Source organism: Gigantopelta aegis, chromosome 9, assembly GCF_016097555.1.
Source record: "Gigantopelta aegis isolate Gae_Host chromosome 9, Gae_host_genome, whole genome shotgun sequence".
NCBI lineage: Eukaryota > Metazoa > Mollusca > Gastropoda > Neomphalida > Peltospiridae > Gigantopelta > Gigantopelta aegis.
In genome coordinates this window covers 19932924-19959143 of record NC_054707.1, presented here as the reverse complement: position 1 = coordinate 19959143, position 26220 = coordinate 19932924, and the positions used below count along the sequence as shown (strand labels likewise).

At 36.7% G+C, this 26220-nt stretch overlaps 1 protein-coding gene across 2 annotated transcripts in view; it reads right to left on the bottom strand.

The window, feature by feature from the left end:
• Nucleotides 1-4248: 4248 nt before the first annotated feature.
• LOC121381031 (dynein-1-beta heavy chain, flagellar inner arm I1 complex-like) overlaps nucleotides 4249-26220 on the bottom strand; it is a 144155-nt gene continuing 122183 nt past the window's right edge. For both annotated transcript variants that reach the window (XM_041510112.1, XM_041510113.1), the window contains one exon: nucleotides 4249-6424. In XM_041510112.1, the coding sequence (XP_041366046.1) occupies nucleotides 6032-6424 (393 nt within the window). In that variant the 3' untranslated portion in view covers nucleotides 4249-6031. The remainder of the gene's footprint in view (nucleotides 6425-26220) is intronic.

Below are 26220 nucleotides of genomic sequence, written 5' to 3'. Positions count from 1 at the left end.
ACTATGGGTGAGATTTTAACGCAAATTAAATCTGTGTTGCCTCTACTTGACCTATCAAAATACTTCCAGAATCTAAACAGGCAACTTTTAACAACTGTATGCTGAACTTTACAAATTTATGTGGACTCTTTGTGTGATGTTAATATCACAGCTTTAGATAGCATCACAGTTGAGGCAATAAATGTGCTAAAAATACATATGACCAGAATAATCAAATATGATTGTTGTATGCCAACCACAAATATTTCACCTCGAAGCCAGAGTGTTTTTGAGGCTCTTTTTTTTCTCTCCATATTTGATATATCATTGGTCAACTTTACCCATGATTACTAAGATTCAAGTGGGGGTTGTTTGGTTCTATTTGAAACATTTACTGCATTGCATGTCCAGCACTGCAGTATAATCTGGAACGGTATTATTAAGAAGTCATATTTTAGTTTTTTCAGTCTTAACGGTAACTAAAAGAGCATATTAAAGGTAGGGCCTCCACAAGTACAAACTATTGGATTTCCGTACTCAAGTGTCAGACTCGACCTGGACTCGAGTACCCAACACTTACACTAGATGATAATGACTCGGGAATACAGTAAAATAACATTATTAATCTTATTTCCAGCACTGAACATAGATGCCAAATCATGCCATTATATTGCATTTCACACATTCAAATTTTGTTTTCCCTTCATGTCTCATGTCTGTAACCTGTAACCAGTGGCAAACAATTGGCAAAATGATGTAAAAAAAAAGAAAAAAAAAAGAAGAGAATTGTCTTCCTTGCACAGGTAATAGTTCTGTAAACGAACTAGTCTAGACACCCGTGCCCAAGTACTTATTAATTAAAGGTACACGGTCTATTAAAAATAATGTACAGTGCCATGCAGGTTTTTTTAATGTAAAATTGTTTGTTCTAAGGTCTGTAGAAGTGTCTTGACATGACTGCAGGATAGCAGGATAAATTGGGTTTTGCAAATAACTCAGAAATTTATCCTACTGAATAATGTCAAGATGTGTGATGGCTGAGAACACTTCAACTGATCATAAAAACCATTTAGTCTTGCCGGAAGCACAATCAATCCCATTGATAGGCCATTTTGTCATTCCAGCCAATACTCCACAAAAGCCTTGATATGTACTATCCTGTCTGATATGAAAGATGCTTTTCTGCTGATCAAAACAACTCAAGGAGTGGTCGAAGCAGGCATCTTCCAAGTTCTTATCTGTGGTCCTTAACCATTTGTTGGGCACCATGCATATAATCATTGATGAAAATGTTTTGAGTGTGTCATTAAATAAACATGTCTTTGTCTTCCCATGGATTGTGCTATTCTGTCTGTCTGCTACTAATGGAAAAATGCATAAGGTTTCCTCTATATGTCAAAATTAACAAATATTTGACATCCACTAGCCAAGGATATGGGATGCAGCCCAGTAATAAAGCGTTCGCTTAATGCACGATCTGTCTATAGTGCTGGCTATTTCTCATTCTAGCCAGCACTCCACACAACTAATGTCACTAAGGCTGCGGTATGTACTATCCTATCTGTAGGATGGTGCATATAAAAGATCCCTTGCTGCTAATCGAAAAGAGTAGCCCATGAAGTATCTGCCATATAACCATAAATAAAATGTGTTGAGTGCGTCTTTAAATAAAACATTTCCTTCCTTCCACTAGCCAGTGATTAATAAATCAATGTGCTCCAAGAACCCGTTATGATATAACCATAAAATCTATTTATATTAGTATACAATCCAGAGTTTATTACTGCACACTTTTCCCCCTGGTTTTTTCAATGCTGAAATAGACCAACAAGTTCACCTATTGCATAAATAGTTTCGCCAGATATTTTTAGAATCTGTATGCTCCCGAATAATGCTATAAAAGGTGAAGTGTAATTGGTCGATATTTAAATTATTATTTATAGATGAAATGTCACCTGGACATGGGAGTCCACACAATGCTGTTAGATCTACTGGTAGACCAGTAGAGCTAATTTTAATCAGATTGGGCAGATGAGGACATAAAAAAATATATATATATACATAGGCGTATGGGCTCCCATTTTTGTAAGAGGTGCAGGCTAGTTTTGCCCAAATTACACGAAAATGTCCGAATCTGGATTTTTTTATATTTTTTTTTAAATCATATTAGCATTACTACCAAACAGCTATATAGGGTTGCAAATGAATCACCACACATTTTTACATGGATTGCAACTAATTTTAAGGGTAGAATGATGGAAATACATGGTAAAAAGATCTCGGGTTAGCACATTTTGCCCGTATATCTGTATAATTTTTGTCCGAATTTGAAGTTTTGCTCCAGCACTGGGGGAGGGGAGCAGTTGCCCTCCTGCCTCATACGCTTATAGATATATACCTACCTTTTCTGTGCAATCCATGCTTTTGAACACCCCTCACCAACCCACCCACCCTTTAACACCCCCCCCCCCAAAAAAAAACAAAACAACCCAACAACAAACAAACCCCATCAATTCTGGAACATTGGTCTGACTAGACGACTATATATATTTTTTTTGGCCTTGCAGCCATTTTTCAGTCTAAACCATAAAATACATGTTACTTGAATAACTAATGATACAAATACTTTTTTTTTTCATAAAGTATTTATCACAGATAATTGGTGCTGTTCAAAGTATTTTATTGTTTCATTTTAAATATTAACTTTATACATATACAAGGATTAAATAAAAATCACAAATATAAATTGGCAGAATCAACCTGCAGTAACACAAATAAAAATAAAAATATAAAATAAATATTTTCTGTACACCTGTATAATTAAAAAATGTATTTTTAGTACATCTATACCTCCTGTAAATTTACATATACAGTATACCATGAAAAATGTCATGGATTTTATCACATTAATTTCAGCAGTATACAAAGCCCACTTAAAGCAGCAACCTCATGTACATGTACAATATTAAAGGAATAGATTGATTTTGTGTTTGTGTGTGTGTGTGTGTGTGTGATATTCATTTTTTGTTTTATGTTGGCTGTAATTTTTAATGTAGGTAAAAGAAAAAAATACATTTATTAATAGCACAACTGTGAACTGTCCAGTTTTACAGTGTTCAAATTTTACTCTCTTTTTTTTTTTTTTTTTTTAGGGCACCGCAAGTGTTGCCTCCAAATTAATAACAAAAATTGGCACACCAAGGCAACCATTTAATTTTAAAAGGGGCTATCAAGACCACTTATTTATTTTTTTTTTCACTTTTTCATGGACAAAAATTATATTTTAACTTTCAGCATCTGGTTTATGCAATTTAATTTTTATTTTTTTTTTATCTTCACCCTATTCATTTTGTTAAAAAGAAATTATATGCATGACAGTACGTAAAAACCCCCATCTTAGTCAAAGTTTTTTATTTGTCTTGTATTCAGTTATAATTTAATTTTCATTTGAGCAGATTACAACTTTACCTAAGGATTTGATCCTTTTGAATAAATATTAAGAAAAAGAAAACAAAAAAGGCCACTTCATGAAAAGTGCATTGAACTGAAACAGTGATGGCTTGTCTACTTGACTTCTAAGCAATTTTCAGGACAAGTGGTGCTGTAACAAGGTTATATAGTACATACATAATAACTACAAGGCACACAAATTAAAGCAGAAAAATGGACGGAGAAACATGCTGTGGCATTTGTGTTTTTGAAGTATAATAATGAAGATAACAAGGCAATTAATACTGGTCACATATTTGTCCAAAATATAATAACACATTACAAGTAATAGATAGACAAGAAATGTATGTATTAAAACTAACAACACACAACTGGACTGCAAAGCCATAATGGTACACATGCTATGTACTGGATCGTGAAAAGATCAGCACAATTACCAAAAGAAAGAAACCTTATTTCTCCCATCCCTAGCCATGCAAGACAGGCATATTCCATGACGTCATCCCATGTGGAATAAATCGGTCATGCATGGCCACGTGACTTATGTTGTTTGAGCTGATATTAACATTGGGTGATGTCACGTAAACAGCAAAATAACGTAAGAAATGCTTTTTATATTTCATAAAAACAAGGAAACCTGCTGTCATAATGAAATTATACTATCATTTTCGGTTTATACTTTTAGTATCAACCATTTTTGGATACGATCTTTTCAATGGTTATGATTATTTTATTGTAAGATAAAAAAATTAAAAAATTTAGGTTTTTCACATTTTCCCAAAATGCTTGTTTTTCATCTACTGGATGGGAGAAAAATAATCCTCCATTATGTATCCATGTGGGACAGGGCTATTCCACCCTCGGGTACATACTATGATTACAAATTATGTACCCTCGGGTGGAATAGCCCTGCCCCACATGGACACATATGAAGGATTCTTTTAGTCTTGGATCACAATTTAAAATCTAGCTCCAATGTTAAATTTGTGAGATGGTCCTGTGGTATAGTTCAAAAACTCTGGTCTGGACTTTGGATTATAAAACTTTAAGATGCCAAGATACATGTGAAAATATGATCATAATAATACCAACTTCAACCAAATGTTCAGTGGTTGAATTGAATATAAAAGTTGTGCTATAGATTTGCATTGTACAATGCATGAAAGTCCAAAATGCACTGGGTTAATAAAATGGAAATGCAACAGGCACACACAAATATCACAGCAATAAAAAAAAAGCAGAATAAAACTCCACTTTATATCTGAGCATGGAAAATGAAGAATTACAGAAATATATTACATACAATTATGTTCATACTATCAACAAACCTAGCAAACTGCTATATATATATATATATATATATATACTGTCACTGCACATACAAGATTGTTATCCATTAAACAAAAAATTGTAGTGGAATGATAAAAATTCATTAATTATACATGTACCTGTACTTAATACATTTTTTTTTTTTCTGCTAAATATCACAGAATTCCTAGGCATTCCTGTCGTTTCTTTAAACCATAAACTTTTCTATAGCATGTTTAAAATGATCATTATATTTAACAAAGAAATTAATACATGTAGATATATGATCAGGTATTATTTACATAAACAATGGATTTCTGTCTAGAAAACTACTTTTGGTTTTAGGTAGATGCTACACAATAAGGCCCACTTTCCATTAATGTGATTTTCTGCGAGTTTACCGATACATAGAGGATATTTCATGTTTTTTTGGTCAACTATGATTTATATCTCATCGAGTGAATGAATGAATGAATGTTTAATGACACCCCAGCACAAAAAATACATCGGCTACTGGGTGTCAAACTATGGTAAAATGCAACAACTGGTCATTGAGTGAAGTTTGCAATCATATTTCACGAGTCGTGCTTGCGCGACAAGCGTGATATGATTGCAAACTTCATGAGATGAGATATAAATCATATTTGATAAAAAACATGAAATTTTCTATTTATTATATAACTTTTGGTAATTTACCTTTATTTTTAAAATGCCAGCAGCAAAATAGTTCCAACTTTCTACAGTGACGATAACACATTTTAGAATGATGACACTTTTATTTCACTGATATTTTAAGATATTTCACTAAATGTTATATAATAAAGTGCATTCATTTACACAGAACCTTTTCCATATACGCGATTCCGCGTGCTAAAAACAAAATATCGATGAGCAATTTTTCCGCAAGTGAGTCTTTCAGTGTGATGTCATAACTTAAAGCATTTTCTTTTGACTTAAACTCTGACAACATCAAATTTTATATGAGAAAACACAAATATGAAAAAGCACATTTCCACATGCGTTTTATCACATTAATGGAAAGCAGGCCTAAAGCAGAAAAAGCATTATCTCTAACTACATGTATTTGATTTAAACAAATACATTAAACCAATATTCCACTGCATTTATCCAAAGAATGCTCAGTGCTCTCAAATGTTTACTTTTTACAATTCGTATCTGGGTGTTTTTTTAATGCACAAATCCTACAAGTTCAAGTAAAGTATCTTCAAAAGAAAAACCCCAAATATGTACATGTATATGAAAAACAAATTGAAAAGAATTCTTTTCATGAAATTCAAGTTTCTGAAATGGGCACATCACAGGGCAATGACGCAGAAAGAAACACTCTCTTCTGAATCCATATCTGAATGTCGCAGCCACTTGGCAGAGGCAGTCTCTGCACGATGTGTCGGTCCACATGGAATTCAGGTTTCACGGAGCAATAGAGTGGACAGCTGAACGTGTGATCATGTTTAGTCTCTGACTTTGGAACATCAGAGGATTCGGTGAAGAGGTCTTGGACTGGTTTCAGCCAGATGATAGGCAGGTCCTGTGAACTTCCTGTGTTTGGCAACTGCTCAATAAGGACTGAACGTGTGTTGTCCCATGATGCATTGTTCAGTTTCAGTCCTGAGATGAACACTCCGGTTTTGGGGGCCACAGCTGTTCCCACTCCAACTGGCATGACCTTGAAGAGAAGAACAGAAATAAAATGTATGTACTTGTAAGTATATGTTAAGTAGTCTGGCCTTCAGATGAACCCCTGAAGGAGAAACTCTTTGGCCCCTTTAAGAACCTACGGAATACAGCAGCTTTTGTTCGAGCCACGGGGGTCCCTGTCTGAGCGTATGATGAAGAAGAAGTAAGTAAGTATATGTGTACCTACCCATGACAGTTTGCTTGAAGATATTTTGTATTTCTATACCAATATATATGCAGGGTTTTACAAGAACTCTCAACATCGACTTTTCCTACTTGTCCCATCTGAAATGTTCTTGTCCCACCTGAATGTTTCTATTTAAAGAGATAGTATTTAAAGGGACATTCCTGAGTTTGCTGCAATTTTTAAGATGTTATCGACTAACAGAGACTTTTTGACAACTGTAATTACATATCAAATATATTTTTCTGCATAAAATATTAGTGGCTGTATATTAAACGTGTTTTTCATCGTTCTAATATTTGTACTAGGTTAAATTTCATTTTATTTCCTAAAAACTAATTATTTTCGTACATACGAAATTATTTGATGACAAAATCCAGTTGTGGCTTCTTACAAATATTAAGACGACCAGAAACACATTGAATATACAGACACTGATATTCTAAACAAGAAAATATATTTAATATGTAAGTTTAATCGTAGAAATATTTTATTAGTCAGAAACATCTTACAATGCAGCAAACTCGGGAATGTCCCTTTAAGCCTGGACAAGTTGTCAGAACAACTGATTCGTGCTACTCCCCAAACCACTTACAACAAGCAAACGACCAAGCCTAATTAACAATGAACCCATGGCCCATATTTTTAAAGGTCTAAGCACTAAAAAATCTTAAAACCATTGTAGGCCGTGATGTCACTACAGCACACACCATAGTGATGTCATAGCTTATGTTGGTTTTACGATTTTGTAGTGCTAAGATTGCTTCAAAGATATGGGCCCTGATTTTCTCCATTTAAAGGTGTAATTTAATTCCCCAAATCTGAAGAACAAATACAAAAAATGTATAAAACTACTATGTAGACAGACATTCATTACACTAACTGAAAAGAAAAAGAATGCTTAATGAGACCTCATTACATTGTTTAATCGGTGGCAACACTTGAGCTTTAACAAAGGCCTCACCTGATTTACCGCAAGGGGTCTTTTTATGGGCACTTTAGCTTGGAGGACAGCATATAAAATGGCCTTTAACTTTACATATTACAAACATTTAAAAAAAAAAAAAATTGTAAATTTACAAACAATAACAGTAAAATTTAACATAATATATATCAGTGCAAGTGGTCTATAATGCTTCTGAATTTCTAGCATTTGCTTCCAGATTAAAATGTCAGGAGCAGCGACTGCTTCCCACTGCACAAAATGAATTTCAAGCGTTGAACTTTATGTAAACCTGTACTGAAGGAAAGGCAGGTAGTCTTAGCCATAATCTTCACAAAATGCTGGTCTAATGTTTGCAGCATATTTGAGAAATGGCATTCAGATAAGAGATGGGGTAATTTAAGCTGGGAAAGCTTTGGAAAACAAATCTAGCAGCCAGTTCATCAACATTGTTTGCTCATCCATGTTACAATCAGATGGCAGGTGTCTTTCATATATAGCTAGACTGCACCAGTTTTTTTTTTTTAGGTATGTAGAAGGTTGATCTAAAAATGGAACAGCAATTGACTTCAACAAGTTCTACAGTATGAAGGACACCTTGGCTAAAACAACTCATCGCTGATAGTTACAGTTTATTTTGTTTTAACGACACCACTGGAACACATTGATTAATTAATCATCGGCTATTGGATGTCAAACATAGGGTTATTCTGACTCGTAGTCATCAGGAGAAACCTGCTACATTATTCCTAATGCAGCAAGGGATCTTTTATATGCACTTTCCCACAGATAGGAAAGCACATACCATAGCCTTTGTCCAGTTGTGGTGCACTGGTTGGAACGAGAAAAAAACCCAATCAGTTGAATGGGTCCACCGAGGTGGTTCGATCCTGTGGCGCAAGCACCTCGGACGAGAACTCAACCGATTGAGCTAAATCCTGCCCCTCATCGCTGATAGTTACATCAACAGATGTTCAATCTCAATTCAAGTACAAAAAAAAAGAAGTAAAAAAAATGTTTCAACTTTATTTAATTTTTTCCTGACAATATCAACATTTATAGTCCGTCCCACAGGGAACGCCTTTTTTTCATACCATGGAATTTACTACAAGTTATTTATTTCAGAGCCAATTGAGTTGTAAATTACACACAAAAATACAAAATGTAGGTGTGTTTTTTGTTGTTGTTATTTCTAAAACACTTCTACGTTTCTTCTTACGTCAAACCAAACTTTAATTATTTACAAAAACATTTTTATAGAATGATGGAACGTACTATAGTTGACAAAATATTGTGATTTTTATCTTGTGGTTTTAAACACTTATTTTAAAAAAAGTGCAATTAAAAAAAAATCAAATAAATTTTTTATTTAATAAATTAATATTTTTTAAAAACATGCATTGAGATGAACATTAATGGAAAAAAGAAAGAAGTGTTTTATTTAACGACGCACTCAACACATTTTATTTACGGTTATATGGCGTCAGACATATGGTTAAGGACCACACAGATTTTTTTAGAGGAAACCCACTGTTGCCACATAGGCTACTCTTTTACGACAGGCAGCAAGGGATCTTTTATTTGCGCTTCCCACAGGCAGGATAGCACAAACCATGGCCTTTGTTGAACCAGTTATGGATCACTGGTCGGTGCAAGTGGTTTACACCTACCCATTGAGCCTTGCGGAGCACTCGCTCAGGGTTTGGAATCGGTATCTGGATTAAAAATTCCATGCCTCGCCTGGGATCCGAACCCAGTACCTACCAGCCTGTGAACATTAATGGATGTAACTAACAAAGATGAAAGTGGGTTACGGAAAAAAGAAATCCAGAATTTGAATATCAGTTGTTAGATTTTGCCGAGGGTTGCCAATGGTCTAAAAAGGAGGCACCCTATGCTCAGAATGTATGCAAAGCTTCGGCCAAAATCATGTCATATGTTTTGGATGGAATATGTTGGACAAAGAAGAAAATGTTTTATTTAAAGACACACTCAACACATTTTATTTACGGTTATATGGCGTCGGACATATGGTTAAGGACCACACAGATATTGAGGGAGGAAACCCACTGTTGCCACTTCATGGGCTACTCTTTTCGATTAGCAACAAGGGATCTTTTAGATGCACCATCCCATAGACAGGATAGCACATACCACGGCCTTTGATGTACCAATCATAGTGCACTGGCTGGAGCGAGAAATAGCCCAATGGGCCCACCAACGGGGATCGATCCCAAACCGACCGGGCATCAAGCGAGCACTTTACTACTGGGCTTTGTCTCACCCCATGTTGGACAAACTGCATAACACCTGGAAACACGTACAGGCAATAAAAAATCTGCAATTCCATATAAAGCCAAAAACCCTTCATGATGTAGGACTGACTACCTACATGTACATCTATACTTTTTACTTTCTGAGATGAAACAAATGCTAGAAATATTACAGTGGCTAAATTAAATTGAATTGAATTGAACAGAATGTTTAATGACACCCCAGCACACTACTGGGTGTGAAACAAAGGTGAATGACTATATGAATAAATCGATAAAAATAAAAAAGTCAAAAGTCAAATTAAAACGGTGTAAAGAGCTGTGCAAAATGGCCTACATAAAAATTCATTATCTAGGAAAAATTTCAAAACAAGTTCAGGATGGAATGAAAATGATTCTATCACATTTTTTTCTAAGAAATGCATCTTTTCTCGTTTGCTCAAGATGACTGCACTCTTCTAAAGTGTGGCAAACCGTCAGACTACACTGATACATGTATTTGTTAACATAAACTAACAGACAATTAAGTTCTTTCTTCTTTTACAGTGATGAGTGTCATAACTCCAGCAAAAACTATTACTTTCCGGGAAAGTAATTCACTTAGTATTGGTAAAACAAGAACCCTTCCTGCTGTAGTAACGAAAGCCAAATGTAACCAACAGCTTTCAATTATAACCTCTACCAACGGACTTATGACTCGTGCCAACTCTTCGGCTCAGTAATGCATTGTTATGCGGATGTCGGCATGCCAGAACAGACCTTGATTAACCAAACATGTAACAAGTACGAAGCAATTTCCGCATACTGGGTGAGGAATTCATATACCCACGGACCAGTCAGTCACTGCCTTCTGTGCCGATTACATAATCCATATCTAGTGTCACTACTGCACTGTATCTAGATCCTGCAAGTTAAAGGTATGTCCAACAAATGTAACAAGAAAAATTGGTCTACAAAGTCTTTTTATGATTAAGGGGTTGGATGTACATGTAGCCCAGTGGTAGAATGCTCGCTTGATGAGCGATCGATCTGGGATCGATTCCTGTCGGTGGGCCCAATGGGCTATTTCTCATTCCAGCCAGTATTCCACAACTGGTGTAACAAAGGCCGTGGTATGTACTATCCTGTCTGTGGGATAGTGTATATCAAAGATCCCTTGCTGCTAATTGAAAAGAGTAGCCCATGAAGTGGCGGGTTTCCTCTCAATATCTGTGTGGTCCTTAACCATATGTCCGATGCCATATAACCGTAAACAAAATTTATTGAATGTGTCATTAAATAAAACATTTCCTTCCTTGTATGATCAAAGGATTTTTAAAGTACTCAAGGATGTCATTTTTAGCTTTTTATCTAATTTCATATTGTTTTGTATAAAATTATTTTACAAAGTACATGTAGATTGGTTTAATCTGAAATGCTAAAAAAATTACCTTTATTTAATTACATTAAAGGCACATTGTCACAGATCACTGACCTATTTAATGGTCTAACAAAGTATTCCCTGAACAAAAATAATTTGATTTGTTCCTAAATGTACTTTATTCAATCATCTTCATAACCACCATACTCCATTTATTAATGACATTTTGTAAAAATAATTGAATGGTCCATAATTCAAAAACTAAAATTGTCGAGAGGGATGACCTGGATTTCACTCCATCATGTTTCAGTTAAGGTGATGTGATACCTAGATTTGGTTTCCAACAATTAATGTAATTTTTATTTTTTATCCATTTTTAGAGAAATAAGGTCCTTAAATCCGTGACAGTATACCTTTAAAATAAGATTCGGCTTTTTAAAAACATATAAGCTTTTATTTTCAAATGAGTACTAATTATAGTAGTACTACAGTGACACTGTAGTTGCTCATTAATATTTTTGGTACAACTTACTAGTACATACGTACGCATGTGTGTGTGTGTGTCCCAACATGTGTACAAATGCCTAACACTGCCATTTCTCTTAATGATTACAACTGTCAGAGGACATATCAACTCTGCTAGGTGAATTCCTCACAATGGCTGGAGCACCACATGCCAGACCCACTGACAGAGAGAAAAGGTTCTTCAGTTGGATCTCTTTGAAGTTTGCCCTCACCAGTATGTGTTTTGTATACAGTTAAAGCCTGTTCCTCCTTGTGACGAGCTAAAATTCCACAGCTGTTGCATACGTCTTCCATGAGTAAATAAAACTCAATTAAGTATATCCACAGTGGTAAAGTATGGCCAGAGTTTGATGTCTGCCATGGCAGTGGAAGCCAGTTAGTTATGGTAACTGTGGTAATTAAGCACCAAGAATGACTGTAAGACTTGGGGTCAGGATTACATCAGTAATGGTGGCAGCACCAAAACAAAATGTCAAAACAATTAACTCTGGTTTGTGGAACAAAAACAACAAACCATTAGTACATAATTATTATTGTTATTCATATTTTTGTACAAGGTATGCAGACTAAAAGAATCCTGCATGTGTGTCCATGTGAGATAGGGCTATTCCACCCGAGGGTACATAATTTGTTGTCCAGGACGAGGCTTGTCGAGTCTCTGACATCATATTATGTACCCGAAGGTGGAATAGCCCTGTCACACATGGATACATATATGGAGGATTAATTTTCTCTCATCCAGTAGATCAAAAACAAGCATTTTGGAAAAACGTGAAAAACCTACATTTTTTATTTTTTATCTTACATTGAAATAATCATAACCATTGAAAAGGTCGTACCCAAAAATGGTTTATACTAATGGTATTAACCGAAAATAATGGTATAATTTCATTATGACAGCAGGTTTCCTTATTTTTACGAAATATAAAAAGCATTTCTTGCGTTATTTTGCCGTTTACGTGACGTCACCCAATGTTAATATGAGCTCAAACAACAGAAGACTGATTTATTCCGCATGGGCTGATGTCATGGAATACGCCTGTCTTGCATGGCTAGGGATGGGAGAAAAGGAATGAATATTTGTTTGTTTGAGGACACCTTCAGTGCATTTTAAAATAAAATTATTTGGTTAAAGTTTGCTTTTGTTTAACAAGACTACTAAAGGACAATGATTTATTTCATTGGCTACTGGATGTTAAATACTTGCATGGTGCGGGGGGGGGGGGGGGGGGGGGGGGGGGGGGGAGGGCTATCAATTTTATATTTACTTTCCCATAGACAGGAAAGTGCACACAACCTTTAGTGCACACTGGAACTGGAAAACCCCCGACAGAACCTCACCTCATCATTAAGATATACACCCTTCCCTGCACAAGAAAGCATCAGAAAATGTGTTATGCATGGCCACGGAAATGACTACAGTACTTCACAAGGCAACAAATACACACTTTTTTTTCTTCTCAGATATACAGCTGTAATACAGCAGCATAAACTATGATCATCATAAAATTTATCAATATTAAAGAGAGACTCCCCCCAAAATACCCAATCCCCCCCCCCCCCCCCCCCCCCCCCCGCCAAAAAAAATAAATCATAATAATGAATGCTATATTTTAAAAATAATATCCTGTGAAATATCATTTCCATCAAACATGTTTTTCTGTATAACATTTGTTTTTGCAACATATCAAAGAATTTGGCTACCTGCCTGAATGGTTATGGAGAAAACATACTTATGTTCTGAATATCGGTTAATTAGATATTCATTCTTGTAATTAATGGGCGACTGAGAAATTATGGTCATACAGACTATGAATGTGTAAGTGGTTGTGAGAAACATTTCATGATCCATTAACGTCATGCAAGTGTTATTACTGTTGTCTTAAGCAGGGGTGTAGGCTGGGGTGTTCGGACCCCCACCCACCCCGGTCCGCTTTCAGAACTAAAACATACAGGTTTATACATATGGAGTTTCTGGTGGTGCAAAAACAATAGAAAACGGGTCAACTTGGTTCATATTCGAACCCCCCCCTCCCCCAAGGTCCAGATCACGCTACGCCCCTGTTAAACATGTGTATTGTTGTATTACAACGAAGGTTTCTGCCAGAGAGTAAAATGGATACCCAAATGTTTTTGCAAATTAAATTTTTTAAGGTAACCTTTTGACAAAATTAATGACTCTTTAACATTACTGTATGATTTTGTTAACCCTAACCCCAAACCTAACTATTTTCTTTCTGGGGGACTGCGGTTGCAATGAGCACACACATTGTAAATATTTTCAATTCTATAGCGCCATACCCCAAAAAAATATTTCTGGCAGAAACCATGACTACATGTACATTGAAGTCCTTGCACAGAACATAGTGTGACACTAAGTGACCCATACAGTGAAGAACTTCCACAGGCCTGTAAGAACCTTTAAGCCGAGGGGGCAACAAATCAAAATGTATTTTCTGTCCTACTCTATATAATTAAAGAGAGAGAGAGAGAGAGAGAGAGAGAGAGAGAGAGAGAGAGAGAGAGAGAGAGAGAGAGAGAGGTTGTCCCTCCACCACTCCCCCCCCCCCCCCCCCCCCCCGGCCCTCCTGATATCTTTCCTATGGACCTGCATGTTCTATGTAACAGTAACAGAACTTCTTATGATGCTCAAGGTGATGTATTGTGAAGTATTTTCATCTAATAATAACATCATAATGTGAGCTATTGTGAAGTACTTTTATGTAGCAGTAGAAGAACATTCTGATATACATGTATCATAATCTATTATATAATAGGTAGCAAATCCAATAAAATAATATATAGAGGATACTCCCCTCGTGTCTGTATAAGCATGAGTTAATAAAAGTATGAAATCAGAGGCTTGCCGAGGATTTTTATACTTTTATCAACAAATGCTGATAAATTATGATATCACAAGACATGAGGGGTATTCTTTTTATCATCCATTATCATTCTTTTCATTTGCGACAATTGTAAACAATGTCAGTAATGTGGGATGAATGTCACTATATTTGGCAGCCATACTCGTTAACTAGCAGAACGACAGTGGCGTGGCGTCACTAATGATATGTTTGGCGCTGAAACATACACAGTGACATAACAAAAGAAGCGATATCTCCTAGGAGAATATCACAGAAGATAACGAAAATTATAATGCCTGCGATATCTCCTACAAAAGCCTTTGATGGATGATAAAATGTGATGATATTTTTCAGATCACATACTTTCATAATTTAATGATTTTCAAATTAGACACAAATTAGATGTACATTAATCTGGTCATAGCACTACGTGTATTAACATGTAGGCAAATGTTTTACGGCGACACAGAGGTAAAGTACAGACATCTGTCCTACCAATGGAATAACCTAAAGTACCTATCATGCAGGCCCTTATTATACATGTGCCCGTTATAGAATGGGGGCGGGATATAGCCCAGTGGTAAAGCGTTCGCTTGATGTGCAGTCAGTCTAGGATCGATCCCAGTCGGTGGACCCATTGGGCTATTTCTTGTTCCAGCCAGTGTTCCACAATTGGTGTAACAAAAGCTGTGGTACACAAATGTATGTACTATCCTGTCTGTGGGATGGTGCATGTAAAAAATCCCTTGCTGCTAATCGAAAAGAGTAGCCCATGAAGTGGTGACAGTGGGTTTCCTCTCTCAATATCTGTGTGTTCCGTAACCATATGTCTGACACCATATAACCGTAAATAAAAATGTGTTGAGTGTGTCGTTAAATAAAACATTTCTGTTATAGAAGGTCTGAAAGCCTTGTACCAACCATCACCCTACATATAAAAGATCTCTTGCTACTAATGGAAAAATGTAGCAGGTTTCCTCTCTAAGACTATTTGTTAAAATTACCAAATGTTTAACATCCAACAGCTGATGATTAATTATTATCAATGTACTCTAGTGGTGTCGTTAAACAAAACCAACTTTAAGTACCAACTGTCCATCCATTTTCATGTATTAATATGTTTGTATATGTCAGACAGATAATGAAAAATGTTCCGTTTATATATACACAAAGAAACCGAAATACCCTGACCTTCACCTGGCAGCAATAACTGGAGTATCCTGCCAGTTTAACTAAAACAGGTTCAAGCTGGTCAACATAGCCGTGTAGATTTCCCTGTTAGGTTTTGAACCTCTCAACACATTTATTGCTTGTAAAGTGTTCCAAAAGGACTGCAATAAATCTTTAATACCAAACTTTATTTTATTTATTTAAAAATACTAATTTGTTGGCAAAACATATCATTAATGGGTCAAGCAAATTATTTTTGCTTAACCCTTTTTCTTTGTGTGACCTTTTAAAAAAAACCCCAAAAAACCCATGTAATAATATAAAACATTACATAATGTATTAGTGTAAAATTTCGTATATTATACTAAAATTATTAGCTCTCAACACATTTATTGCTGGTAAAGTGTTCCAAACTGACTGCAATAAATCTTTACTACCAAACTTTATTTTATTTATTTAAAAAATAATAATTTGGCAGCAAAACATATCATTAATGGGTTTTAAGCAAATTATGTTTGCTTAAACTTTTTTCTTTGTGTAACCTTTTGAAAAAAAATACATGTATTAATATAAAACATTACATACCTGTAATGTATTAATGTAAAATTTCATATATTATACTCAAATTATTAGTTTATTAAAAATAAAAAGAATTTAAAGCATAAAATGATGAACATTAATTCAGTAGTTTTCATCTCTACTTTTTAATTAGCACACAATGAGCAAAATATCATTTAGCACCAACTGTATACAAATTTTGCGCAAACGGCGAAAAGTTTATGCAAACACGATTCTGCACAACCCACACTTCAACAAAATTATCATTCATATAATATGTGCAGCCCTGAACAAGGTTTCTGCCAGTAGGTACGAAAATTTGTCAAAGTACATTGAATGAAGTGTCCAGTTTCAAAAGATTTTAAAAAGAATCTTTTGTTTTGTTGAACAACACCACTAGAGCACATTGATTAATTAATCATCGGCTATTGGATGTAAAACATTTGGTAATTCTGACTCGTAATCAACAGAGAAAATATGCTACATTTTTCTTAATGCAGCAAGGGATCTTTTATATGCACTTTCCCACAGACAGGAAAACACATACCACGGCCTTTGACCAGTTGTGATGCACTGGTTGGAACCCCAATCTGTTGAACGATCCTGCGACGCAAGCACCTCAAGCGAGCACTCAACCCATTGAGCTAAATCCTGCCCCCAAAAGATTTCAAAGCCAAAACCACCAGGTAGGGATACTTAAGATCTGTTTTATTTATATTATGTACCCTCAAATAATGTACTGGGATACTATCCACCATATTATGAGCAGTGCCGTACACAATACGTTCACCTTTTAGATCTTTATTAATACACAGTTGAGACCACGAAGAGTACAAACACATTAGCATCAGTTAAAGAAAAGAAAAAAACCAGAACAAAAGTTGAAGAAGAAGAAAATATCTTTTGTTGGAAAGATAGTTTGTAGTTTTTCCTTGTCACCTTGTTGCAATATATCAAGGAATTTGGCTTCATGCCTGATTGGTTTTGCCAGAAAATCAACACCATCTTCCAACTCAAAGTATCTTCCTACATTTCCTGGTGGCTGGGCACAGTGCCAGATACTGCAAATAGTGAAAGTGTGTGTGGTTTGGTGTGGTGTGTGTCTGTGTGTGTATGGTTAAGAGTGGCTTGTTGTATGTGACAGATGGAAACTGGTGCAGTGCTGAAAGCTTCAGTGGTTGGGATGAGTGAAGTACAAGAATTGCTTATGTCAATATAAATATACAAATACTCCACGAAAATGTAATTTAGTATCAGCTGTTGGTAGCAGCTAGGCAATTATAGTGATTAAGGCTTATACGTCAATGACCTTTGGGCTGGTGGGCACCGAGTTCGCAACCCAGGACCAGCTTCTGCTTAGAGTTAGTTGGGCTCAGTTGGGAAGTATAAGGCCAAAAAACCCCACCAAAAAAAACCCAGATCGATCTCTGGTTAGACCAAAGTTTAAAAAAAAAATTCTCTTTTTTTTTCAATTTTTTTTAAAGCGTGGATTGCACAGAAAAGGTGGGTATATTTGATATCAAAATAAGGGGCATATTTAAATTAAAATCAGAATGCACGCTCTAGTTCATGTGTGATAGCATTCTGGCTCCAAATGAGGTTTTACGTCGTAGCAAGAAAAGCCTGGCAAAAATTGACGTCATACTGCGGAAAATTAAAAAAACATTTGAAGTGCAAGAGTTAAAATCGACACATGTGCTGACCAGAGATTTATTTTGTTTGGCCTAAGGCCACTATATCGATAATAGGAAGCAGTGTGAGGTATGTGCCAAGGACAGCATGTTCAAGTGGGTATGATCTAACTCAAGATGGTAGAGTGCTCGATTACATTAATTTGAACCTCAGATGAATAAAAGGAGAAATATTTAGTCCAAAAGAATGAACTGATATGCTAAAAGTGAAACATTTATTCCATTAATTTCTGTAATTGGGTGGGATAGGTGAAGCATAAAAGATGCTTATGTCATTATAAATGTAAATATTATTTACTCTACTGAATTTCTGAAATCTGACTTTGCTATTAAAAAAAAAAAAAAAAAAAAAAAAAAAAAAAAAAAAAAAGCTGTTGAAATGATGAAATAAAATATAGTTTAGAGTTTTTATTATTACTATTATTTTTTAAATAACAAATTATTTACTGGTACATATACACTTAAAGACTTGTAATAATTCAACATCTACCCACTCCAGGTAATGGTGGTCGAATCACCTCCCTGGAACTGCTCAACACTCAAAGAACTAGACCTAATAAATGGTTTCATGAGAAAGATGTTCACACATTCATTAAGTCTAAAAGTACTTGAGGTGTTAAAAACAAAAAGTCTTCTAATGAACCATGTGCTTAATAATTAATAAATGCTTTGAAGTCAGAAATTAAGAAATTTCTTGCACCAATATAAACTAAGCAAAGTTGAGGTTGTGAAGCAAAATAGCTTCCATATGAATTTCCTACCTAGTTCTTACACCATTTTAATGTGGGCGGGACGTAGCTCAGTGGTACAGTGCTCGCCTGATGCGCGATCGATCTAGGTTCGATCCCCGTCGGTGGTCCCATTGGGCTATTTTGCATTTCAGCCAGTGCTTCACAACTGGTGTAACAAAGGCCGTGGTATGTACTATGCTGTCTGTGGGATAGTGTATATAAAAGATCTTTTGCTGCTAATAGATAACAGTAGCCCATGAAGTGGCGATAGCAGGTTTCCTCTTTCAATATCTTAACCATACGTCCGACACCATATAACCGTAAATGAAATGTGTTGAGTGCGCTGTTAAATAAAACATTTCCTTCCTTTCCTTCCATTTTAATGTGCCCACATCTACATATGGTTTAGGCACATCCACCCTGGGTCCGTCCAGCCTATGCTTTACCAATGACTGAGTCCAGGGCAGATTGTGAATCCCTTGTGGCACTAAAATATATACCCTCTTTAATATTATATAACTTTAGAATGGTTTCATTCATGTCGGTACAAAAAGCATAATCGAGTGATGTCCTTGTTTCAATTCCACAATCTCTTCCCTTCCCATCCCACTCATTCCCTTCAAACAAAAAAATCTTCAAAGAGGGACAGTTTCAACATGCAAGATCAAATATATTGAATGTCTTATCCAAATATATGAGGCTGAAGAATCGACAACAAGTATTCCTTTCTTTCCTGGAACAGCACTTACATGTACTTTTCAAAATGATTCACACGTTGTCATCAGGCTGTACCCTGACAAGAACTGCATTATTCTCTGTAAACCATAGCCCAATAAAGCCATTATATACAACTGTCGCATCAAACTCTTGACAGTTTTCTGTGCATTGAAGTTATGTAACAGTTCTATACCTCTGTGCATTCAAGGAGTAGGATTTAGCTCAGTCAATTGAGCGCTCGCTTGAGGCACTCAGTCAACTGAGTGCTTGAGGCGCTCACTTGAGGTGCTTGCATGCATCGCAGGGTCGAACCACCCAGGTGGATCCATTCAACTGATTTTGTTTTTGTCATTCCAACCCAGTGCACCACAAGTTGTCAAAGGCGGAGGTATATGCTTTCCTGTTTGTGGGAAAGTGCATATAAAAAATCCTCCGATGACTACGAGTCAGAATTACCAAATATTTGACATCCAATAGCCGATGATTAATTAATTAATCAACGTGCTCTAGCGGTGTCATTAAAGAAAACAAAACTTCAACCTCTGTGACTTCATAAAAAATTACAGTTACATCTTTAAAGAGTAAGACTCTTGGCAACACAGCAGTGTTTATTACGAACATTGCATTCATTACATACACATAATATTTATTCATGTGTGAGATACAAGCCAAACATAAAGAGGAACAGTTATGAGTTTTTGGTGCAACTGCCCCCCCCCACCCCCACCCACCCCCACCCCTGCCCCCATTATACTTTCATCCTGAATCTGCAAACACAGAAGTATGTCAAGAAGTAGACAGAGTGCTAAAAGCATGAACGATTACCATACATCATATCAGATACAATGTGATAACGTTGTACACATGGGTATCCAAGGTACTCAGAGATGCAACATTGCTAAAGACAGTTAACTGTTTGTCAGGTACAGTCAAACCTCTTGAAGTGGACACCTCTATGAAGGAAGGAAGGAAATGTTTTATTTCACGAAGCATTGAACACATTCTATTTATGATTATATGGTGTCGAACATATGGTTAAGGACCACACAGATATTGAGAAAGGAAACTTGCTGTCACACTTCATGGGTTACTCTTTTCGATTAGCAGCAAGTGATATTTTGTATGCATGATCCCACAGACAGGATAGTACATACCACAGCCTTTGTTACACCAGTTGTGGATAACTGGCTGAAACGAAAAATAGCCCAATGGGGCCACCAACAGGGATCGATCCTAAACAGACCGTGCCTAAAGCAAGTGCTTTACCACTGGGCTACATCCAACCCCTAAAATTAATGGTGGATTCAATGGCCATTGCCATAGCTGCAATATAACTTGCTATAGGACAGGTCCTTTTTCGATAGCTTTTTTTTTTGCCACTGGACAAAAATACTTGCCATCAGTTGAAGAGATAATTTTTCGTTTTTAATTTTGTGTTTGTTAGGTACAAAAGTTACTGTGATAATTCTGGCCCATCCAAAAGTAATGCTTTTTGTGTGAAATAGGTGTACTCCGACCAGGTTTAGTGGGTGTGTTTGTTTAAACCAATATCCTGTGGGAGAAAGAGCTGAACAACAGGGGTTGTCCTTTTCAGGGTATATTGCCCTCAGGCAGACACAGGTACATAAAAAAAAATCCATGGGCCTACTGATATGAATAAAAATGCTATAGCCATGCACTGACACTATATAGAAACATATAGTGTAAATAATTGTGGTCTGAGGGGCGAGACATAGCCTAGTGGTAAAGCACTTGCTTGATGCGCGGTCAGCCTAGGATCGATCCCCGTCAGTGGACCCATTAGGCTATTTCTTGTTCCAGCCAGTGCTCCACAATTGGTATAAAAAAGGCTATGGTATGTACTATTTTATCTGTGGGATGGTGCATATAAAAGATCCCTTGCTGCTAATCGAAAAGAGTAGCCCATGAAGTGGCAATAGCGGGTTTCCTCTCGCAATATCTGTGTGGTCCTTAACCATATGTCCGGTGCCATATAACTGTAAATAAAATGTGTTGAGTGTGTCGTTAAATAAAACATTTCCTTCCTAACTGTGGTCTGTGGCCAACTACAGCTGTGTTAAGAGGTCACACGCACTGGTGGTAACCTCTTGTAACACAGGTTTCACTGTATGCCTAAATCAACCACAGCTTGGAATGACTGCGACAAAGAAGAAGAACCCGTGAAAATGGTTCAAGTGTGGTTTATGGGAGCTTGATACCAAGATGAAACACACAACATGCAATGAACATTTGTAACAGACGTTAAGAATGATAGATTCTGGGGAAAGTCGTTTTGCCAGTTACTATTTTGATCACAAGAAAATATATTCTTTGGCCATGGCTTTGATGCTCTATGTGGAGAATTAGTTTTATTACTGACGTTTGAAAATAAACGGATCTGTAAATAACTTGTATCACTGTAAGTAAGGTGTATATCACGTATGTTCGAAACATTGTATGCACAATTCTGTGACATCATCCTGCTGTTTGATGTTCACATGATTTGGTGAAATTTGACAACTGTGTTTATATCAGTGGTGAAGCTTTTGTGATCAGTAAAAACAATTCTTTTTTTCTGTTTTAGAATCAAATAATTGACAAACCTGTTTCGTAACTTTAGTATGGCATACGCTCTTATTTATTGTTCATTCTCTCACCATAAAATGGAACATACAGTTACAGAAGTATTAGCTTGTTGATTCCTTCCATCCATCTGTTCATCCATCCAACCACCAACCCTTCCATCCATCTATGATCCATCTATGTATCCATCCATGATTCATCTATCATCAATCCATCCATCCATCCATGATCCATCTATCCATATATCCATCCATGATCCATCTATCCATATATCCATCCATGATCCATCTATCCATCCATCTATGATTCATGTATCATCAATCCATCCATCATTTATCCATCCATACAAGATCCATCCATCCATGATCCATCTATCATCCATCCATCCATCATTATCCATTCATCATCCATCCATCCATGATCCATCCATCCATGATCCATCCTCCATCCATCCATGATCCATCTATCATCCATCCATCCATCATTTATCCATTCACCATCCATCCATTATCCATCCATCATCCATCCATCCATCCATGATCCATCCATCCATGATCCATCTATCATCCATCCATCCATCATTTATCCATTCACCATCCATCCATTATCCATCCTCCATCCATCCATGATCCACCCATCCATGATCCATCTATCATCCATCCATCATTTATCCATTCACCATTAATCCATCCTCCATCCATCCATGATCCATCCATTCACCATCCATCCATCCATCCATGATCCATCTATCATCCATCCATCCATCATTTATCCATTCACCATCCATCCATTATCCATCCTCCATCCATCCATGATCCATCTATCATCCATCCATCATTTATCCATTCACCATTAATCCATTATCCATCCTCCATCCATCCATGATCCATCCATCCATCCATCCAGGATCCATCCATCCAGGATCTATCTATCATCCATCCATCCATCATTTATCCATTCACCATCCATCCATTATCCATCCTGCATCCATCCATCCATCCATCCATCCATCCATCCATCCATCCATTATCCATCCTCCATCCATCCATCCTGCATCCATCCATCCATCCATCCATCCATTATCCATCCTCCATCCATCCATCCATTATCCATCCTCCATCCATCCATCCATCCATCCATCCTCCATCCATCCTTCCATCCATCCATCCATCCATCCATCATCCATCCATCCCTTGATCATCTTTCACTCGGAGGATGGTAGACTGCTCGTCTGAGGTGGAATAGGTTGCAGAATTGATCACTCTCAATGGAAATGTTTTCTCTCATTCCAATCAGTGCCTCACAAATGTGGCATGAACTGTCCTGTCTATGAGAAAATGCATATAAAAGATTCTTTGATACTTTATCAATATGAGTAACCTATATATGGTGGCAGCTAGTTTCCTCTCATTCTCTCTGTCGACCAAACTTTGAAAAAAACAATATATTCGACACCAAATAGTCATAGTTTAAAGTGATTTAATCCAAAGAAAACAAAAAAAAATCAAAACTGTCCAATGTTTAGCTTAGCTGTACAGTTTTGTATCTGTTTAAACGCTGTATTAATTTTTAAATATCAGACCATATGGACTTGTATTAAAATTAATAGACCAAACTCTCAACCCACCCCTCCTTTTTTATCATCATATATATATTTTTATATCCAGGTGGTGAAAAGGTGATGAGATGGTGATGGGGTTAAAACACTGGACAGAAAGAGAGAGCCAAGAAAAGTGAAGATAACACACCTGCTGAACTGGGGCAGGAGGTAGTAAAGTGTTCGCTTGATGTGTGGTCGGTCTAAGATCGATCCCTGTCGGTGGACCAATTGGGCTATTTCTCATTTCAACCAGTGTTCCACAACTGGTGTAACAAAGGCCGTGGTGTGTACTATCCTGTTTGTGGGATGGTGCATAAAAAAGATCCCTTGCTGCTAATCGAAAAGAGTAGCCCATGAAGTGGCGACAGTGGGTTTCCTCTCTCAATATCTGTGTGGTACTTAACCATATGTCTGATGCCATATAACCGTAAATAAAATGTGTTGAGTGCGTCGTTAAATAAAACCCCCATTTATTTCCTTATTTACCTGCTGAACTAAACCGACACAATTTAGACAGGTAAACAGAAGAAACAAATAACATGGCTAGCAGCTCATCATTGTGCTGTTTGCATTATGTCAGACTAACAGAAAAAGAAAGAAAGAAATGTTTTATTTAACGACGCACTCAACACATTTTATTTACGGTTATATGGCATCAGACATATGGTTAAGGACCACACACAGATACTGAGAGATGAAACCCACTGTCGCCACTTCATGGGCTACTCTTTTCGATTAGCAGCAAGAGATCTTTTATATGCACCATCCCACAGACAGGATAGTACATACCATGGCCTTTGATATACCAGTCGTGGTGCACTTGCTGAAATGAGAAATAGCCCAATGGGCCCACCGACAGGGATCGATCCCAAACCGACCGCGCATCGAGCAAATGCTTTACCACTGGGCTACGTCCCACCCCCATCAGACTAATGGGAGCAATGACCTACAGGATTGCCCCACTCTCTGTAACAGACCTGGAGTGAGAACCAGACATGTTTGGACACATCTCCAGGGAGTTACGCCATCCAAATCGGTGCACACACACTATGTGCATACCTTGGCTCTAATTGCACAAAGATGTGGAATGCCGAGTTAAAAGGAGAAATACTGGCCTGCCTGTAAGGTTGGTTCCAGAAATCATCACAGGTGAGGAGCAGGTATCTTAAGCACTGTTTCTTTACCGTTATCAGGTTTTTTTTTATCACCTGTGTTTCTAGACTCCGATAATGGGCACCATTCCCCACCATTCTACAGAGGCTATGCCGTTTTTTTATTCCCAATTTTGGAGTAAAATATTCCCAATCTGAATGTAAATCTCATTCACTTGACAAACCCTCCCCAATAACGTTTTGTAATGCACAATAGATATACTTATTTGAATAAAGAGAAGATCATGTATACACATATATATAGCATTACTTGGCTTAATAAGATGTTTTTGAAATGAAACTGAAAATTCAAAATTTTCGGTAAAATGACGCTAAAATTTCCAATTTCAAAGCCATGGGTGTCAAGTCAAATATTTAGAAATAAAACCTTGATTATGTCTTCTAGTTTGAACAAGGGGGGATGGGGTAGGCAGGGATTTACCTTGTTTTTCTGAAATGGGGGTCCCTTGGACTCACCTCTTTCTTTTCTGGGGGTCCCAACCTGAAAACAAAGGGTCCCAAAACCACACAAACGACAGAGAGCTGCAGACAACAAATCACGTGTATACTATATGTTTCATTAAAGTAAATTTAACAAGCTGTGTTGTTGTTGTTTTTCCTTTCGGGAAATCAATGTCGGTATTCATTGTTTATTCTTTCAAAATCAACATTTCACTTTGATCTGTATTATTATTTGAACCATTTCCTGCAAGCTAAATGATACTCACAATACCATGCGTTGTTTATGAATCGTGCTACTTGTTTGTTAATGCAAATCAGAACATTTAACCAATTTGTTTTATTCGCCCGGGAATTTCCGATTGTGTTCGGCCTGTTGACGAGAAGTTCCGAATGATCGCAAATCCGCGACCTCTTTCCGGAAAGTACCAACTTTACCCGATTAAGCGCAGCAAAGGATAAAGACGCAGTGTCCCCAGAGATTAAAACTTTTTGTTTTCGATATGGGGAATCCCCATTTGAATACGCAGTTTATAGGTAGAAAAGAAATAGTGTGTTACACAGAATGATCGATCTTTGATAGTGGACAGGGTTACTGAAAATGTCAGATATTTTATGCGTCCCACGGGACGCAGTATCTCTATTTTTGCGGGTCCAGTTAAGTTTTAGTGCGTCCTATACGCAAGTTTTGTGCGTCCGGTAAATCCCTGGGTAGGGGGAGGGGGTAAAGAAGAAGAAGAAGAAGAAGAAGAAGAAGAAGAAGAAGAAGAAGAAGAAGAAAGCAGACAAATTAAAGACATTTACAGCTAGGAAGTACAATTTTTGTTTTAATGACACCACAAGAGAATACTGACTCCTTATAATTTAATCATCTGCTGTTGGATGTCAAACATTTGGTAATTCTGACAAGTGCTCTTCAGACGAAACCTTACCCGCTACATTTGTTTTTTCATTTAGCTGCAAGGGGATCTTTTAT